We start from the raw sequence: 20753 nt of genomic DNA on the forward strand, positions 1-20753 counted from the left end.
CTGTAACTACTGCAGAAAGTAAAGAATTCACGGCTCCAGTGAGACATGAAAAGGCCTGTTTCTCTCTCTGGGTGGTCTTTTTTATGCTTCTCCCTCCTGTGACTTTATCCTGACCTAATCAGCCAGCCTTTAAACAAGCAAAAGCCACTTACCAGTCACTGACTGAGGCACATCTTTAGGTTTTTACACATTTCCCTGTAACGTTCATTTACCCCAAGACAGGAGGGAGCGGCCAAGCTTCCTGCTCTGCCCAAACTGCCCGCGGTCTGTAAGTGCACGCTCGGAAGATAACAGTTTGGGGTCGGAGGGAGGAAAGCTGTCTTCCTCTGTCCAAAACAGGAGTTGTGCAATCTTCCCCATCCCTGACTCATCCTGACCCAAAACCATGGCCTCACCACCCCCTGTGCATTCCTGCAAATGTTCTTTCTGCTTCTCTGAAATCTGTGACACTTGGAGCGCACACCAAGCATCTTGAGTAGCTGCCCAAAGACTGTTATAGTTAGTAATCTTCTGCTGAATTAAGTCAGAGGTCAAGTGGGGCTTTTCCACAAACTTGAAGCTTCTTCCTGTTTAATTTTTTCTCAGGCTAAGTAAATAAACAGATGACAAACAGCATTTATGATAAAGCACAGTGAACAACCTGCAGCTATCCTGAAACAGCTTTTTGTCTCTCTGCAGGTTATTCCAGTTCTTCACCACTTCTGTACTCTAACACTGTACTGCTTGGGTCTACCAATATCAGCATACAAATCTTTTTCTGCTTAAAGTACAGACATTCTTTAATATTTGCTTCTGATTAACATTTTGGATACTTTTCCTAGCAATATTAGTATACACACTTCAATCCAGAAAGAGACAAAAAAAATTATCCATATTTTTACTAATTTAATGGCTCCCACATTTTTTTTTAAATACATGCAGCATTGACTTTGAAAAGGAATTGAATATGACAAAGATAAATGACAGTTGTCATCCTGGTCCTGCAATGTGCCCTTTTCAGGCACACATCCCTGTGTGGAGACAAACCTCCTGAGTTCCGCGCAAGTGGAGGTGGGTGCCTCTGCTCCTTGCACTGCAGACCACAGCACAGGTTATGACCGACAATTTCTAGAGCTCCTTGGGCACATGAGAAAAAAAGTTCTTTGTTTTTTCTTGTCTTTTGTTAACATAGGCCAACGGATCTCAGCATTCTGAGAGTACACATAAATATCAAGGGAGATTTTCTTGGGGTTTTTTTATTTTATTTTTATTCAAAGAATTTTCTACTTCCAACATCCACTGCAGTAGGACAGTGGCTAGTAATTTTGCATGCTTCATGTTGCTCATTTTTTTCCCCTTGGTTGACACATTTAAGAATAAGGCATGAAGGAACAGGAAATGACAGCCTGGTAAACAGTGACTAGGAAACGCACTGGAAAAACAATTTGCCTGGAAAGACCAGATTGCTCTGGTGGAACTGTAGCTTTAGAAGATATAAGCGTAGTGACTGCAAAAGGGTTTTTTTCCTAGATATAGGTCCAGAGAACAGTTTTGATGCTTACACTTAATGAAGACTATGGAAGTACTGGAGAAGTTTCAGAGAAGATTCACAGAGTTATTAAGCAGATGAGGAAAACACCCACTGGCAAGAGGTTTGAGAGTACCTGTGATCAAAAGGAAGAGTGAAAGGTGTTTGGAGACAGTAGTGGCAGACAGATGCATGGGGAGAAACACCAGGGAACAAAACTGGCATTTCAGTCAATAAGGAGCAAAAGCCAGAAAGATTCACATTAGAAATTATCCACAATAATTTGACAGTAAAGCTGACAGACAAGTGCCCAAGGAAGTGGCAGAGGCAGCATAACTCAATGCCTTCAAATGCAGCCTGGATGCTTTCATGGAAGACTCCTGAGAAATAGACTCTTTCTCCAATCAAGAGCAAGAAAATCCCAAGCTTGGCTAGCCCCAGTAGCAACAGCCAGTATGAAACCAAAAAGCACCTAAACGTTTACCTCTGGGTATAAGAACATTTCCAAGTAGGGTTATTAGAAGAAAGCCAGGTATGGAGAGGTCAGTCCAGCATTTAGGATGAAACAAGCAGGACAATGACCACAGAGCCATAATGAAAAGCCTCACCCAGAAATCACAAGTGAAGGAGAATTCAATAAATAGCACCACCTTCTCTAATAGAAACGGCCCCAAAATGGACTGGATGGAGTAGCCACCCTCCCGAGGCACTGGGTTGTCTCCCAAAGCTAGCCCTAGCTGCACTGGAGAGACTGGGGAGAGAAGCTGCAAACCACTGGAAATACAAGCTTCACCTGTTGACAGGTGCTATGTAGAAATGCACTCACATCAAAGAAGAGAAAGAAACTTATTTTTATCTTCTGTTTGAAGCTGTAATTACTTGGATTTATGTCTGTAAAAATTCACAAAAAAGATTTGCTTTAATGCATCCTTTTAAGATTTATCTTTTTGTCCGCCTCTTTGCACTACTTTGGATTGAGAAAAGATAATACTGAGCTAAAAGATGAAGATGCAGTAGAGTAAACGACGATTCATTTATTCAGCTGAACCAGCAGGCACTCTTAAAACACTGTTCAAAAATGAAGGGAAAATGGCCCTGGCAAGCATTCAGGTCAGGATGAGATTTTCGAGTTTTTAGAACTTTGTTCAGCAAAACTAATGGTGCCTCAGAAACATGCATGTGCTCAAATTCACCACTGAAGGCTTAGCTCACTTCCACTAGAGATTTTTTCTGGAAAGAAGATATAGTCCTTTTTTTTCAGTTGGAAACAACCATAAGTAAATGCTGTGTTGCTTTTCTGAATAATCAGAGAGCTTTAAGTGCTGACAGGTTTATAAGCAGGTGCAGGGTGCAAAGAGGGGAAATCCAAGTGATTTGTCATTGCTGCTATTCACATCAGTGATGTCAAACAAAAATCCAGTTTATTTTTCTTACTACTGTTTGGGAAGCTGAGAAGCATCAATAAGTGAAAACAAAGCAGACTCCTGTTTTGCACAACTCTGCTTATATTTTCTCTGCTTCTCTAGAACCTTTGTGATATGCTCTAAACAGCTTAACGCAATCACTACAGATCTTGAAAGCACTCAAGTAGAGAAGTGCAAGGTGAGCGGAAGAGAGTCCTTTTGTCCCAACAGTGACCTTCAAGCTTACCAAAAGAGTAGCAAAGATAACATGCCTTCTATCTTCTACCTGTCTGCCAGCTCAATACACACAGGAGGAAGGAGAATAAAGCATTCCTTATCCCTTCCTGCAAACAAAAGCTTGGTTTCAAAGGTATAAAATGCCAAACAGGAGAAGCAAGTTTAGTCACTGGATGAATGCCCAGGATGGCTGCCCCTGCAAAAATTCATGATTTCTACTACGATGCCATGTAGAAAGCCTCATCCCTTTCCTTGGGAAGGAGCAAGGGTTTCACCAAAATAGGGTTCTTCAGTCTTCAAGCCGAATTTTGAGAGTCACGGATCTGAAGCTGCCCTAAGCCTGCAGTCAGGAGTCACTTGTCTCCTACCCATCCCTGGGCATCCGTCCCACTCCCCACGGTGCTGGCTGCTTACGGCGAGCTGCTGTCTCAGGTCTTCAGCTGTCGGCCAGGAAACACCGCATTGATACTTTGACCATCATTCTTTCAGTTTCTGGGATATTGCATGGCTTTTATGTTGAGCTGGCAGAAAAGCTGGGGTAAATGGGAAGGACCATATTCCATAGACAATTTGAGTTCAGCTATTCACTACAGATAGTCTATAAAGGAATAGTTTCAAAAAAATCAAGAAAAACTAAAACACTTTCACAATACTGTAATATTTATAATGTGTATAAATCACATTCTTGAAATGTCTGCAAAATCAATACTTGACACTCCAGTTCCTAATGAAATTCAATTAAAAAAAAAAAATCATCCTAGAATTAAGGAACAGAGAAAATATTCAAAATCCTATTTCACTATTAGGTGTAACACCACCAATAACTTTTGAAACTAAAGACTAAAACTTTCATAAATGTTTACTTTATTAGAAAACACTAGGAAATGCTAAACCAAAAGTAAGCAATGTTGATGGACTTCAACGATGTCTCACTTCAAAGATTCATCAGCCTTTTCACTACTCTACAGCCACCAGTTAAACCAAGTATCCTCCCAATAAAATGAAAAATACATTTTTCAGGTTTGCAAGGAACAGCCAAAAAGGAAGCTCCACATACCTTTATACTTCTTATATAATATTTATATATTTTCAAAAATTTGTATTGGAAGAAAAATGTAGAGCTATTTAATCTCATGGATACACTACAGAAGAAACATGTTACCTATGTGGCAAGGATGTACCTATGTGGCATAGAAAATGGGATCTTGGGAGGAGCAAGAGGTAACAATGTTCATCTTTTTCGCATGTACCTAATGTTGTGTACCATCTCTGAAAAATCAGTTTAATTCAGAAACACCCCTTTGACCATCAGGTGTGGCTTCTTGTTTGATCTTCTATTTCAGCAGAGAGCTCATTTACCAAAGATGTGAAGTCCTATTCAAATGACTTTTATTCTTTAAAGAAATGGAACTCTCATGGAATCAGTATAGGGAACATGGAAGACGGGAATTTTGTTTAACTCGTTTTCACATAATGAAATCATGCCCATAGTTAAGTTATAGGTCAAGGAAATTTCCAATTGCTCAAAATATTTTATTTTCTAAAACAAAAAACCCAACAGCCCCCCCCTCCTTTTTTATCATTTCTTACTACACTGTCTACCCATGCCTGAAGCCATGCATTCAAAGGGCATACACCGACATTCCTACGTAAACAAAATAACAAAATGCTGGAAAGTTAGGCAAACTCTTGCAAAGGTCTGCAGAAAATTCACGCTTCTATAAAGAAGAAAATTTATCTACATGCGAAGAGTCCAGCCTAGTGGCACAGAAGGCATGGTTCCTGAATATAACTTCCAAATTAAATTTACAGCCTAGGCAATAACCATCTGCAGTCAGTTTTAACCTCTGTGTCCTGGCTAAATGCTAACTGGCATCACTCATTCACATCCTTCCAAAAATTCCTCAGAAGTTTCATCCAAATTCAATTTTCTTCACATTCCATGCTATAAATGTCTCTAGAATCTTGGTGCATACTTTTAAATAGCTGCCAGAAGGGACTGCACTCCCATGATACAGAGCACAATCCGTTTGCACGGTTTATAAATGCTTCTGTATCCTGTGGAATGGGGACTATTTTGTCAGAACAAAATTAAATTGGTTAAATTGATGAAGAGTCATTCCAGGTACAAAATTAATGAACTCAGTGGAGTTTTCAGTCTTGTATTAGCATCTGACTATACAGAGATGAAACATTCACAACAGTCTGCTGCCACTTTTAAAATACAAGTGCACAGTTTAAAGATCCAAGTTACCATCTCATGTTGGCGGGAAATGTAATAAACCAAGATCATCACGGAGGCGAAGGCGTGCAAATAGCATCCTGGCTTTTCACAAACATACTGCACATAACTATTCTGTAGCAAAGAGAGCGCAGCAAAAAAAGCCACAAACCAACTTTTGAATGTGACCTCCAGTGCCAGAAAGGAAGGAGAAAAAAAAAAAAGCAGATTGTATTGTTTATATGTAAAAAAGGAGGGAAAATGTTCTATGTATTACAATTAATAAAAATCAATGAAAAAGGCTTTTAACTGAAAAAATGCCTTACCTTGAGAAGTTGAGGAAATGAACATGTCTAGTGAATAAATAGGGCTGCTCAGCAGTGCTTATGTTTTTAATCAATTCCATCTAAAAAGAATTAACAAATCAAATGTTATGTCAATGCACATTTTGAGACAAGTATCACTCTCAAACAACATATGATGATGTAATTTTCAAGTCTGAATTACTCAAGAACTCTATCCCCACTATCCCTCCCAAACACTGTCATCAATATAGCATGACTACCATTTAACGTCTAAGCAAGAAAGGTTAAGCTGCAGACACCATCCTGCTATCATGGAGTTTATGTACTTCCAAAAGTGGGTATCAGTTTAAAGAAAGGTATAAATTAAAGGAAAAACCTGAACCCTGCCTAAATATGCACCAGAGCTTTGCAAGTGGCAGCTGCCCTCTGCAGACACTGGCTCTATTCACCAGAATGCCAAAATGTAAAATGTCTGAAACTGTAACAGAAAGCAGCAGCTGAGCCAATGACCATTTTCATATAACAATAAAAATTGCCAACACTGCCAAAACACTGACTGATTCGCCTGTTTAAATATTATAGAAATCAGCACTTGCCATTCCTCCTACTATTACAGCAAATTAAGAGCACAAATTAAATGGGCACTTTTAGAAAGATGATGCTAAGTTCTAGTACAGGCACATTCACACCATTTTGTTTTTTTTTAAAAGATACAATATTTAAATTTTCAGATTATTAAAACAGAATAATGTAAACAGCATATGTTGCAGACTGCACACCATGGATATGATTATCTGTGTTGTGCAAGTTGACCTCTAGCTATGATCTAGAGGAAACTGAAAGTGTCTAGTGGAGCATCACGCTAGAGAGTTGAGATATCCTGGTTAATTTTGCTTCCTCACTATTAATTTCCTAAGATTTATTTTCAGATTTTCTATTCTGCGCTCAAATGCAGGTTATATTATGGATATTGGACACAAATGCATTTGAAATGATAGGTTTATTGATTTTACAAACTGGGTAGTAGAAAGTAATACTGAAAGTAACAGAAATTCATAAACTGGAAAAAAACCATATAGGAGAAGGTGAACCAAATATTCTGGTTTGAGTTACATCGATTCATGTACTAAATTTAAACACCATTAAGGATACATTCATTAAAAACCTCCCTATTTCTTAAAGCTTGAATGCTACAGCTGACATAGACAAAATAAGGAAAAACATGGGGTCCAGCCTGTTATGTGGTCAAGATAAACTGACTGGCATATGATGACTTACTGCCCTAAAAGCCTGAAGAGCATGGTAGAAAGTTATGCCCGTGTCGTAAGAAATATTAAACTACATTTAAGGGACAGCAATTGCCAATTTTTTTCCTTTTTATTTCCCACTTTTGATATACTGATATTTTGACATTGTTTTTACACTGTATGTCATATTTTACTGCTTCTCATCCACCTTCCATTGTCCATTTTTTCCTAGGATACATAACCTGTCCTCTTTGTTCAGACAACACAAGCTATAGCCATTTAACTTCTAGGACTGAACAACAAAGCGCTTACACTAACGTGCTTTTCCCTACTTTTCCTCTGCCTTCAACAACTTTATACACATACATGTATAACAAGCATTGAAGCAAATAGTTTAGTTTGTCCGTCTTCTCAGGATGGGCCTTTTCCGGTCAAATTAGTTCAAGTCCCTCAAGGCATACTAGGTCTGAGAAACTATATCAAGGTATATTAGTATATCAAGGTATATACTAGGTCTGAGAAAGGCTGTAAACCCAAGGGAATGGAACATAAAGAAGAGACGACCACCAAAAGAAAGACAATACGAAAGGAAAAGAGAAAAGAGAAAACAGACAGAAGATGTGTGGTTTTTTTTTTTGTTTTGTTTTTTTTTTTTTTTAAAAGGCAGGAAGGGAATAGCCCCCTTGCCTTAATTAGTCATATCTGGACTCTGGACTACTTGATTCAAGTACAAACAGGTCTTTATACAGCTCCTTCATAAATGCTATGAGCAAGAAATTCATAAACCTGAAGAGCAGAACTTGCCCAGATCAGAATTAGAAAGGCCAGGAAACTTTGCAATAATTGCCACAAAGTAATTAGGTATTGTTTGTTAATGCTCTGAAGAGACAAAGGCCTTCCTAGCAAACCAAATAAGTGGACATTTCTTTAGCACTGGTAAGTTTCTTTGCCAAAAAGTTATATTCATTCACCTTGCAGAATGAAACAAGGGGAGACTCTAGAGGCTGGGCATCAGATGTCTCAATTAGTGTCTTTTCTTGTTTTTACCCAGACAAGTTACAGAAGTGAAATTCTTAAAACTGTACGAAGCTTTATGTCATATTGGCATTTTACCTGTGTTACTCCATCTGCATGAATGAAAGAAGGAAGATGGCAGAAGGAAGTTATTGATATGGGATAAAAACTCTATTCATGCCACTACAGTCACCACTGTAATTTCATCTTGGAATAAATGAAATACCATCATTAGAGTATAAATACGGAGATGTAAAGATAGTATACCCACACAAAGTAATCCCACTGAGTTTAAAAAGACAGGCAGCTTTAATACAACACCGCTAGATAAATGTGTGTGTGGGGATACATGTGAGTGTTACAAAGCCTCCCTCGCCCTGGGGCAGGTACCAATTCGGCAGTGCCAGGCGGCTTCCCACGACAGCAGCACCACGGTCACCACGTTTCCCACGGCACTTCACGTGCTGTCAGCGGCAGGCTCCTGCCAACCTGCTGCTGGATGAGCAGAGCCACTTCTGCCTTGGGAGCAAAGGGAGTCTGGAAAGATGCACAGAGAGCAGGACAGCATCTGGCTCCTGGCTTTTTTTTTTTTTTTTTTTTTTTATCTCTTGCTACCAAACTCAATCTCTTGAGCTTTGATAATAGCTTACTCCAAAGCAGACACAGAATTTTGTTTTGACTTTAAGTACCTTCATATTTAGACACTTAATGATCAACTGGACTTGTAAGCAGATGTGGATAAAGCTACAGTGTGCATATGGACAAACAAGTAGAAAACATTCTTTTAAAAACCCTGCCAAAAGGGTAAGTAAGGCTCAACAGAAACAACACACAGATGTCAGGAGGGAAAAATAAATAACCGTAATGGCTCAGGGCCACATGCAAATTGTGGCCATATTTCCCATGGGCCTCTCTTTCTCTCTGATCCCACTGTGCTGAACTGATTTCAGCCTAACAAGCCAAATGTATTGCTCAGGAATACCTAGTGATGCATGCCTGGAAAAAAAAAAAAGAAAAAAAAAGAAGAAGAAAGAGGAAAAAAGAGGAAAAAAGAAAAAGAATAAAAAGATCTTCTAACATCTCCCAGAAGAATAAAGTCTCTAGTGTTTTTTTTCTTCTTCGTGTTTTTTTTTTGTTTGGGATTTTTTTTTTTTTTTTTCACAAGGTGATTAGTGTAGAGAACCCACAGACAGGAAGAGTGACCAGAGAATGAGAGCTCATGAAAGCAAGTACCTTTGGATGGAATGAGTAATAAAGGAGAGATACATACAAGCACAGATAATCTAGGAGATCATCTTAGATTAAACCAATCTAAGTTTGAAAAGAGATGAAAAGGCAGAACCAGCAGAAGATAAACTACCCTGGAAAACACCATTAGGGGAGATAAGAACCAGAACCATCAATGTTTGGAGGGAGAAGATGTAAAAATATCCAGAGGAAGCCTGAAAGGAGCACATGCCCGCTAGGATAAGGGCCCACAAAGGGCCATCCCTTTCTCGCTGCTGCCCTGAGCTCTACTGTGGGAGTTAACTTTTACCTGGTTCACTAACACAGTGCTGAAAAAGACAGTAGTCTGCTTTTGAAATGACCTAATTGCACCAAAGAGTTAATGCTGCTGAACAAGGATCCAAGCAGAGGGAGAGGAAAATGCCAGGACACAAGAGCGTGGCGGGCGAGGCAGACGGTGGCACCCTGTGCCCACGTGCTCGCATCCACCAGTGGAGCCCAGGGCATTGCCCTGCCATTGACAGACATGCCTGGGATTTAAAGATAAACTACATGGCCATAAAAAATCCAAATCAAATCTATCTCTCACCCAACACCAATTAACTGTAAGGAACAGTCTTTAGCCTAAATGCTGATTTGCTCCCTAGCATAACATCTTTCTACCTTTGTGACTCCTTGCTTAAGCTTTTATTCTAAATTTTTCTCCAAAATTAATTTTCTGCACTGACTTTATATGGGACCTTTAAACAAGGCCACATCCACAAACAGAGGCAATCCTGTAAATCACAAGCTGTTTTTGAATCTTAAAGCCCACCTGAGCAAGAACACCAAGAGGCAATACTCCAAGGGAAAAGTTTTTTCCTCAGTCCACTGTCCTACTCTACCACCGTAGGATCTCAGTTGACCATACTGAAGAAATCAAACCATAATGGCTCAGCATCATCCGCGTATTTGTACTCCGCTGTTGCTGCATTGTAAATAACAATCCAGCAGATGGCACAGCGAAATGACTCTGAGAGAGACAGGACGGGGCCCTCCCCGAAAGGGGAGAAACGTGGAGGATGGCTTTGCTCCAGCCACAGCATTGTTCCTGCACAGAAACTCAACTCAGGCTCGTGAGGGAGGACACCTTCTTTCCCTCTTCTGGAAATGGCCAGCCCCCTGTGCTGGCTGCTCAGAGCAGCCCTGTTTGGTTCAAGATTTGTAAGAGGTAAATTCTACTGGGAACAAAAAGAAATAATCAAAATAATAATCACGCCCAGACAACAGTCAAAAATGTTGCTAGCTTTTTAAGCTGCTGTACTTCATTGGGAGAATTCGAGGTCAAAAATGTATAAAAATGGAAAGGCAACTGGGATCTTCCAAGTGAGGTCAGCTGGATGACACTATGGTCTCCACCAACATGGATACAAATAGGACAAAAAAAAAATCTCTGTATCTGTCTGTCTTGCCAGTTCTTTACCTTCTTCTACTGTTTTCGGTCTCTACTGAAGGCACGTAGGGTCCAAGAGGCACAAGTATCTACAGGTATTTGATATATCACTTTCATCTCGGTATTCATTTCCAGAAACAACTCACAGGTATGAGACTAGATCTTCATTTTCAGCTCTCAAAAATTTGGAATGGTTTCAAGAATTTCTTCAGTTCCCCAAGCTGCTATGACCAATCTCTGTCTTTAAAAGTATTTAAGAAAAATTAGTGATGGATTTTTAGTGTGTTAAACTAGAATTATTTATAAAGCTGGCTGCACGGCCATAAAGACGGGTGGTAGAAGGAAACGATATGGGGATAAACTATCAGTTACACCCATATGTGATCGGTATTTGTATCTCTATAGGCATACTCATTCTTACTTCTCAAAATGCAAAAAAATGGGGGGTCGGGGGAAGTCAGGGAAGGGGAAGAATTAATTTTGCAACAGTTCATGTGTCATTTTAAAGCCACATCAATTAGACTGACTTTGTATACATGAACACTATGTATAATTTTCTGTGTTTAATTTACTTAGAAATATTATAGTAAATGGTAAGGCATAGATTAACTCATCTGTTTCCAGAACTCACTCCCTTATGCCCACAGATGTTCAAAGGCTGCACTTCTAATTGCTGGCAGGCACACATAATTCGGGAAAAATTCTTAGTAGGAAGGAGACTGGAAAAGGCAATGAGAATATGGATTCCAGTGATGTGCGATCTCCGTAATCATTATGAACACCTACGTGCTTAACTTCATTTAACAACAGCAGACTGCATAAGCTAAATATTTACAGAAAAGTCTTGGCTGGATCAGGGCTTTAACCAAACACAGAACAGACAAATGACAGAAGGAGGAGAGACGTATCGTCTCGAGCAAGAAGCCTGTGCTCACACTGGGAGCCTACCGCCCAGCCCAGCTCTCTTTTCTCTCGTTCCAATGCCTGGAGCTTGAGACCATCCATTCTCTTAACTTCCTCTTGTGTGCGCCACATTAAAGGTGGGAGAAATAATTTATTTTTTCATATCTGCTCATAAAAAATGAGAAGACAACTAAAAATACCCTGAACAACAGAACAGTTACTGTCTCCAGGCATGTTTCCTGGCAATCAAAGGCACTTTTCAGCAAAAGTACTCATTAAATTATGAACCTATTGTAACTATGTAAATAAGTCATAAATTAAAATAGACTCAAGTTATAGTAGGGCAATCTATAGAGTAAATCATCAGCTCTGTAGCAATACGTCCAGCACCATCTGTGTTCCAGCACACTCACTGTCTAGTAACCTAACAGCTTCTGGAGTGCAAAACATAATGCAGATATTTATCCTCTGTCTGTTGCATCAAAAATAAGTCTGGACCTCTCTGCAATCTCCACATGCTGGACTAAAGCACAGAAGACTGCTGCAATGTGGTCTTGTATCACGTTTAACAAAGGGAAATCCACCTACCAGAGAAAGGCAGAACAGAACTGAAGTAGCTGATGAGGGTGAAAACTGGTGATTATTAATAGCTGTAAGGGTTTTAGGTTTTATGATGCATCTCCCAATCAGCAATGAAACTCAATGAAGGATGTAGTCAAAACAAAACCCAAACAACTTGAAACACAAAAGCTGTCATACCCACAGAAGTCCCCTATACCACTTCCAACAGTTAGGCAAAAAAACTAACTAGGCAGACTCTGCAGCACAGGATAGTTTGACCCTGACCTGACGGGACCATTTGGCGAACTCTCCAGGCTCTGTGGTGCTGCCAGTGGGATACAGAGAGGGATGCTGCAGTAGCTGCAGCCCAGGGCTCTGCTCCTTCCCTATGCCACAGGCAGAGGCAGTGGGGGGAAAGTGTCCTCCCCGAAAGCCTTTCACTGGGGTGTCACACCCAGCCGCACACAGAAGCCTTTGCGCTGGCATGGCAGCCCTGGCCAGCCGGTCCCCGCCTTGGGCTGAACTTGAGCGCCATGTGGGTTTGTTAGGTGAGCCAGCTGCTGGTGGGACCCCCATGGCTACCTTGGAAGGGAGGAAGGTGGGACCTGCAGGAGCAATATCTGCTCCCAAATTTCCATTTGGAATGAACTGCTGTATCTAAAATACCAAACGTATGCTCATAAACAGGCTACAAATAAATCACTCCCGATCACAGCACAGGCCCACATCCATATTTTGATCTTTGCACACGTTCCTCTGTGGTTTGCAGGTTGCTACTCCTAGGAGTGACGCAGGCAGTTATTGTGACAGTCATATGATCAGCAGATCAAAATAGCAGCTGTGGGCAATGCGTGCAACAGTTGTGTGTACAGCATCCGACTACATCCGTGCACTTCAGAGCCTCAGGTTTTTTGTATCACTTGCATCAATACCTAACCGATGGCAGTGATACTTACAGAGGGCACATGGTTACCCTAAATACAATGGAATTAAATATTTGGATCCTTTGTGGAATCAAAGCTGCAAAAATAATGCCCTCTATAACTTTAAGGGAAAGGAGTGAAAAAGGGATGTCTGGGTAAAGAGGTTTCATGTGGTATTTTCATTTGCTTTAGTGAGGGTTGTGTGGTAACATGAAAAAGGCAGATGAGCAAGAGGCTGAGATAAAAATCAAGGACATGTCAGATTACAGAAATGTGGGTTAGCATGGCCCTGGGAAACAACTTTTTGAAGCTAGTGATTACTAGAAGTGAATTAAGTAAGCAAGCAAAAAACCCCCTGTTGGCTATTATTTACTCCTGCTCTGCTTAAAGTGATTCAAGGTAGGTCTGCATAAGATGGCTTGCTTATACGATAAATGGCTGTGCCCTGCAGACACATTAATACAGGTCCCAGAAGCTGTTAGCACCTAACTTCACTTGTACTAACCCTTCTTGCCTCACTGCTGGACTAACTGCTATGCTGACTAAATTCAAGAGCTGGCTCACTGGAAGTTAGTTTTTTTGGTTAGCTTCCACATCATGTTGCTCTTGGCTCTATAATCCATTTCTCCTATTAACTGAAGCCACTTAGAGGATGATGAATTCTGGCTGATTACTCAGGTCAAAGTAGAAGTATGCTTTTTCAATACGATTTCTGCTAGCATATGCCTTTGTTTCTCGCTTTCACAAACATAGTAAGAAATAAGAAGAACAAGAATAACCTACCTGTTCATTTTTGGTCAGTCTTGTTTTGTTATGGATGTCAGATGTAACCAGGTTGAATCCATGTTTTTCTGATAAAATTCTCAAAAGCAAAACCACAGTTCGACTCCCACACTTTCCAACTCTGTTGTAGACCACCTGGCTGGGGAAAGGAAGTACCTAAATAAAGATTGAAAAAAATGGAGTTAGCGTATCAGTATTTTTGTTTCTGTGTACGTCTGAATCACAAAATGTTTTGATTGTAAACCAATGGATATGTACAGGGGAATTTCTAGGACCCTGGCCAGGTCAGAAGCATTCACTTCCACCAGCGAGCTCTATAGAATAGAAACACATGGCTCACGAAGTGGCAAACCGAGATTTCCCCCTCATAATCCAGTTTAAAGTAACAGTGCAGATTCATACCTACTCCTGAAACACTAGGTCACTGCTGGTGTCTTCTAGTGAAGATGATGATGGGCTTAAGCTTGCCGCTTGTAACCTCACTGCAAATAGTCAGCTTTAGTTGACTGCTCCCATACAAAGAACGAAGAGGAGAGAATTTGCACTACAGTTTGGCAACTCAAAGTGAAGTTGACATAACACAAGAGGAATGCTGGAATTGCAAAATTTCAGTTTAAAAACAAAAAACCCCCAACCAACCACCAGTTGTATAGAGCTAAAATTAATCAACAGGAATCTTCCAAAGAGACTCTGAGAACAAATCATGCCACTGGCTAGGCATGTGGAATAAACAACGCCAGGGGCCACAGGTGGCCTGGAGGCCAACTGGCACAGTCCAGTCACATCCGTTCAGGTAATGTTCACTAAACCTCAAAACAGAACAGCCACATCCAGCCTGCCCACTGGGAACAGTCTCCAGCCCACGCTAATTCTTGCATCATGCTCTTCTTCCCCGGAAAACAGAACAAGTGCATAGTAATTGGCTGTCCTGAATTATATTGGATGCAACCTTGTTTTGTTCCTGGGTGATGTCCATGGGCTATTCTTTCAGTAAAAGGCATTCTGAAGTCACACTATCGCGCTGGACAAGTATTTGGTGTATAGCATATAGCAGCAGCATCTGATAAAATAGGCCAAGAGCCATCTGTTTTCAAGCCTTTTGAATTGGCTAATATAGTCCGGAGCTCACAGTTTCGTCCACAGCAGTGCATATACAGAACTCACTATGGAAAGTTCAGTTTTCTATTAAGATGATGGCACAAAACGTTTCCCGACAATGGGGCCTGCATCTGGGTTCCAGGCAACGTGTTCAAGTGCCAAAGCGATGGTGTGTCTTAACCTATAGTTACTTCTGCTGTTGATGCAATCACGTTCTCCTAGCAAAAGGATTTCAAACATAAAAGCAGTCACATGAGGCATATGGGCTTCTGGCACTTCTCATGGTATCTGAACAGCTAATAGATCTTCATCAGGGAAGCAAAATGATTCCTCAGGCAACCCTTCACATTACTTTCAAAGACGACTGCAAACCAGAACAAAAACCAAACCAACAAACAAAAAAAGGAGAAGAAAAAAAGGAAAAATCTGGATTTCCTTATCTATCACGGGAACATACTGGCACTTTGCTATCAACGTTACACTTCATGACCAGAACAACATTACTCTTGCTACTGGTCGCACTGTTTAGAATGTCCTTCACTGCAACATAAACATGGAAGCTGTCATTCTCCAAATTACCTGGGCAAGGGGTAGGTATTTGGTGATCATGGCCTCAGTTAAGCTTTCCAAGTTCTAGGACACCACATCTGCTGATTCAGCAAGTAAACATAAACCTCCCAAGGCTCATACAAAACCCACATAACATGCCAAGTCTTACTATTTTGTAATGTTTTTTATAGTTTTCTACGAGAAACCTAGCCCCCTTACTCCATATCAATCTTTCCTTCAGAAGCCTTGCTTCCTATGAAATGCAAAATCCCAGCCTCAATGATTAGAGAACTCCAAAGGTGATGAATTTAACATCTCTGTGCTACAGCAGTAGCTAACCTTTTCCAAAACAATTGCTAATGATGTCTGAAAGGTTAACATTTGAACACATTTTATTATGTTGATTGTAACACCAGGAACACCATCATGAAAGTTTTTCGTATGCAAGAACATGAGCCATATTCTGGATTGTCCCTTTTTTGATTCATTTCTTCGCATAACGAAACCCAGCATCAGTATTTGCCACAGCCCTGCAGCACTATCCATGCACCACCACTGCAACTTGTGGAATGGGAGTTTCTCCTCTGCTCAGACATGCACTTTTGACACACTTGCACAGCAAAGTATGCCAAAGTCTTCAAGAGAAATGCTAAGCAGACGCTGACAAGTGCCAGTGAAGGAGCAAGAGCACATACAGTGCGTGTTTGCCTAGCATCATGGAAATGTGGTAAACGATGACAGTTTGTAGGGCTATGGAAACATTTAAAAATGCTTCATAATTATTAACTGCTTCGATTTTCATAGCAGAGTTGCACTTTGCAATATAGCAAGCAAAGTATTTTTTTATTGGTACTTCATTCAAGTGGAATTTCGCTGCACGCAGGTTACATTCAAGCTCTAATTAAATCCCTGACTTGAATTTTATTAATATGATTCTTTAAAAAAGAAATAAAATGAAAGCAGACCTTTGTAAAGTCTCAGAATTCTAAGTGCAAACAACTTTACCAGCTAAAAAAAAAAGACAGTTGCTACCAACTTTGGCCAGTTCTCACCTTTGTTTCTGAAATGCACCTTCCTACGTGACACAATTCTGTTCTGCGCACAGACGATAACCATGCCAACCCCCAAAAAGAAACCATAAGCAAACACTGCAGACAGAGAAAACTGAAATAAAGGACTGTTATGTTCAGGCAACTGTTTAGCTTAAAGGAGGCCAATATATCAATGTCTTGATTCAGTAAACACCTGAATGCACTTAGGTAAAATCGGACAAGATTCAAGATAAACGCTACAGCTCAAAGCTCGCTTCAGAAGAACACAGTCATTAACAGTAATCAAAACTTCGCTTGCAGCACTGCTGAATGTGGCAAGCTTTAGGGCTGCACTGCTGAAGCTCTCCTCATGTTTTGCCTGTTTACATCACCGTTCCACTTACACACCTCAATGCACCAGCGGGTGTGCCCAGCACACAAAGCCATGCACCACACATACTTTTGGTACCTATGCAAGTATTTGTTTAATGTGACCAGTTCCCTTAGGACACTGCAAATTGCTTTCTGCATTTTAGAAAACAGCTAAGTAATTTCTTAGAAGAGGAAATACTTCTTCCAGAAACTTGAGTTTGAATCAGGCAGATATAGAAATGGAACAAATTGAAGACTTTTTCAGAGAGGAACTTCTTTCATTTCCCCTTCACAATACTCACAACAGACTCAGACAATACAAGAGATGGTGGCAGAAGAGCCACTTGAAAAGAAGGCTCCTATTATACTAGCAGAAACAAGATGGAAAACAGCAGTTACAGATTTACAAAATACTAATTGGATTACATTTATATTTTACAATGACAGTACATATCATGTAGACTGACTAACTGCTGAGGTGATGCTCTGGCAACAAGATATTCATGTAACAATATATACAACTTCAAAATAATTACAGACTGACTTTATCGAGCACTGCAGCAAAGCCCAGAGGTAATATAAACAATTCAAACATGTAATTCACTTTGGAGTTACATGAATTAGTACTTACAGCTATAAAAGAGTAAAACCCACAGTATAATTACAACAGCTCTCTCCAAGGGTTTGGAAAGTTATATAACAATTTACTTGTCAGTTCAAACTGAGTTTTCTTTTCTTTTGTTCCACAGTTAAAGATGATGTCAAGAACCGTGGCAAATGAATTTGAGGAGAAGAAAAAGCAAGTCTAACCCAAAATCAGTTTGCATTATGAACGATGACTGTCAAGCAGCTCTGCAGGGTAGGTCTGCCAGTCTCAGGAGTGGAGCCATTTCTCAGATAGCCTGACAAAAACCCAGGCTTCCATCTTCAGTGGTGGCTTTGTCTCCAGGTAAACCTTTGCATCATTTAAAAAAAAATTAAGCTGGATAATTACTTGCAGTGTCAACAATTTAGGGACTGACCCAAAGGCCTAATTCATTCCACTTTTACTGAGCCAAATCCAGTATAATTTTGCACATTTGCCAAAAATTTCCCAGCTCAGGTACAATTTGCCCAGACAAATAACTCACATCAGAGATACATGTTCCCAGAAAGCAATCCATTATCTTCACAACTTCTGCAAGTAAGTGACCCCAGTCCTTACTCATGAGAGGGGCCAGAAGCCGGTGCCAGAACTGGCTTCTCCTTTCTGAGCAGACACTAACCTGTGGCCAGATAGTGCTCTGTGTTTATCAGGTGAATGAGGCCAACACACGCAGGCACAATTGGTAAGATCGTGAGAGCAATGAAAAATTTGCTGACATCACACATCTCTATATAGCATCACATCTTCCCAGTGCAACCTCTGCATTTTATTTTCCTGCCCAACTGAGACAGAATTGTAAGAATTTAAAAAAATGACTTACTGGGTCAAAGCAATGGCCCATCTGGCTCGTGAGTGGTGAAAGATGCTCGTTAGGCACCTGCAAACCTGAGCACTGTCAGCAGTCCATTTCTCTCCAGCATCTCCCCTCCTGCTCCAGCGCCCCCAAAGACTGCATATGGGATGTTAGAATGCACATCCTTGCCTGTGGCCTGAAGAATTTCTTAGGCAACCTGCTATACCAACAAATTCCAGAATTTTGTTACCCACTATGCATTTCATTTTTAGCTCATCTTCTACCATTTCCAGAGAATATCTGTTCTGACACTGTGGGTTTCATAAAGACAGATCAGATAATTCAGTCACCAGCTTTAAGATCTTAGATACATCAGGTGCCTCTTTGCAATTAGGGTTTGTCACAAGCCTGCCACGCACTATTTAAAGACAAACTCTAACACCCCTGAGAGATAATGTATTCCAAACCTAACTTCCGGAATTACTGCACAAAATCTCATTCCAAACAAATATCAACTCACTTTTAAAGCAATTATAACGAAGAATTGCTAACACAGAGATACGTCAGCAGAAAACATGACTGAAAGATGAAAAAGAGAGAAAACAAAATAAATTACTAGTTACCCTCCTTCTTCCCCAGGTAAACCACACAGATCCAGTTATGATAAGATCCACCTGTAGAATATAGTAACACTGGACCTCTAGAGACAAGCTTTTGGAATTAACCAACTCTAAAGTAGACCAGACAGTATGATCTTCTCTATGGGTCACCGAAAATACACTAGAAACCACAAGAAAGATAAGGGTGAAGTTTGTTTGTTTTCACAGTTTGAAAGCCATATAGCTGCAGTGGAGGACTGAAAATAAGGCAGAAGAAGAAACAGAAGATTCTTCTGTTGCATTTTCATTAAGCAACTAATTTAATTGAAAAAGGATGACTTCTCCTCCGCCCTGCTCCAAACAATACATTTCATCTGTTTGGCAGCTGACATATTTGGAAGAATAAGTTAAAATGTGTTCTCTAATGATTCAACATCCCTAAGTACCAAAATAAATTGAAAACATAAGCATGGAGCAGAAGCAGCAAAAGGAGACTGGTTGCAGACATAGTCCTCAAACTTATTAAGACTAAAGAAAAGCATTACTATGAAGTGTCTGCCAAAACTAATGGTTCCCGATGTGTCCCATAAAACAGATCTGTATAGCCAATATCAAAACTTCCACTAATTTTTCTGTGAAGTAGTACTGCACCCTTATAAATCTAAAAAGACCTCAGTCCAAAGCACAGTAAAGTCTCCCTGTTAAGTCTCCGATCAGGTCCTACTACAAGATACTACGGTTACACATACAGCAAACTGAAACCATGATAACATCCATAGCAACCTGGGAAAATTACCAAGAAAAGGGTCAAAGATCAAGTTTTCAAAGTTTTGGCTGCCTCCTGTCAACACATTTCATTTTGCTCCTTTTCTACCTTACACCTGATTTACTGTCTTACAACAACAGCTTCCAGCTGAACAAAACCTCTACTGCAGAACCAGGTTTATTTCAGGTATGTGAAGTTACAGCAACGTTCAAATGTACACGTATACATAGAGTCAAACAGGTTGGTAAAGAGCAGATGCTCTGTTCACTCAGCACTTTCAGGTGGTCACTGAGGTTAGGCAGCCTCTGGAGGTGCGAGCAGGACTCCTGGCTCTCACGGCTCAGCAACACCATACACAAGCGACGGCAGCTCCGGTTCCTCTCAGGGCTGAAGCAGGTGAGAAGGGATCACCCTACCAAACAGATAATTGCTGGGGGAGGGGGTACAACCAACACCTGCTAGATTAACCAAATCTTTTCCTTTTGCCCTATCTTAACATAACATGCTTTTCAACCTCCTCTTCATTCTTGTTGCTTTCCTCTGCAGTTCACAACTTGTTCACCTTTTCTGGGATCAAAATTAGATATAGTGCTGTATCTTGTCACCCTAGTGCCAAAGAGAACTGAACAGTTATGCTTCATATCCTGCAGACATCCTGTTTAAATCTTCTCAGGATGGCATTTAGAAGAATCAAAGCATATGGGACTGTCGCTGGTATAGAGAGGGGTGCAGAACATAAAGCCATCACTACTCTTCTTTAGCCTACATGAGTGTATGCAGATTACAACAGAAAAAGAACAGGAAGACCCTTTTCTTCTGAAAAACAGTATTTTCATCTCTTACTTCTAAAGTTCATGACATTGTGGAAGTCATCTTACTGGTACACACCTATCTCGTAACAAGATAGAGGAGATAAATGATATGAGGACATGGTTCACTGACGCTGGTATTGGTTATGGGAACTAGCATGAATTCAGGTAGGTTAAGAATTTTGGTGTCACTTTAATTACCCAATTTTCCACTGGAAGGTTTTCCATGTAATATCAAAAACCTCTTAAGCTGCAGAATTTGTGCAAGCCAGATTTTAACTCCAGAGCAGCTTCACTTTATATGTATATGTATCTTGGAACTGTTAA

The 20753-nt window shown here is 40.4% G+C and overlaps 1 protein-coding gene across 1 annotated transcript in view; it reads right to left on the bottom strand.

Annotated features, from left to right (window-relative positions):
• UST (uronyl 2-sulfotransferase) overlaps positions 1 to 20753 on the bottom strand; it is a 166170-nt gene that overhangs the window by 70663 nt on the left and 74754 nt on the right. Inside the window, exons 3-4 of the mRNA XM_054822007.1 lie at positions 13764 to 13919; positions 5695 to 5774 (exon numbers count right to left, since the gene is read on the bottom strand). Coding sequence (XP_054677982.1) covers positions 5695 to 5774; positions 13764 to 13919 — 236 coding nt within the window. The remainder of the gene's footprint in view (positions 1 to 5694; positions 5775 to 13763; positions 13920 to 20753) is intronic.

The sequence above is a fragment of the Grus americana genome, chromosome 3 (genome assembly GCF_028858705.1).
Source record: "Grus americana isolate bGruAme1 chromosome 3, bGruAme1.mat, whole genome shotgun sequence".
In the NCBI taxonomy this organism is placed as follows: domain Eukaryota; kingdom Metazoa; phylum Chordata; class Aves; order Gruiformes; family Gruidae; genus Grus; species Grus americana.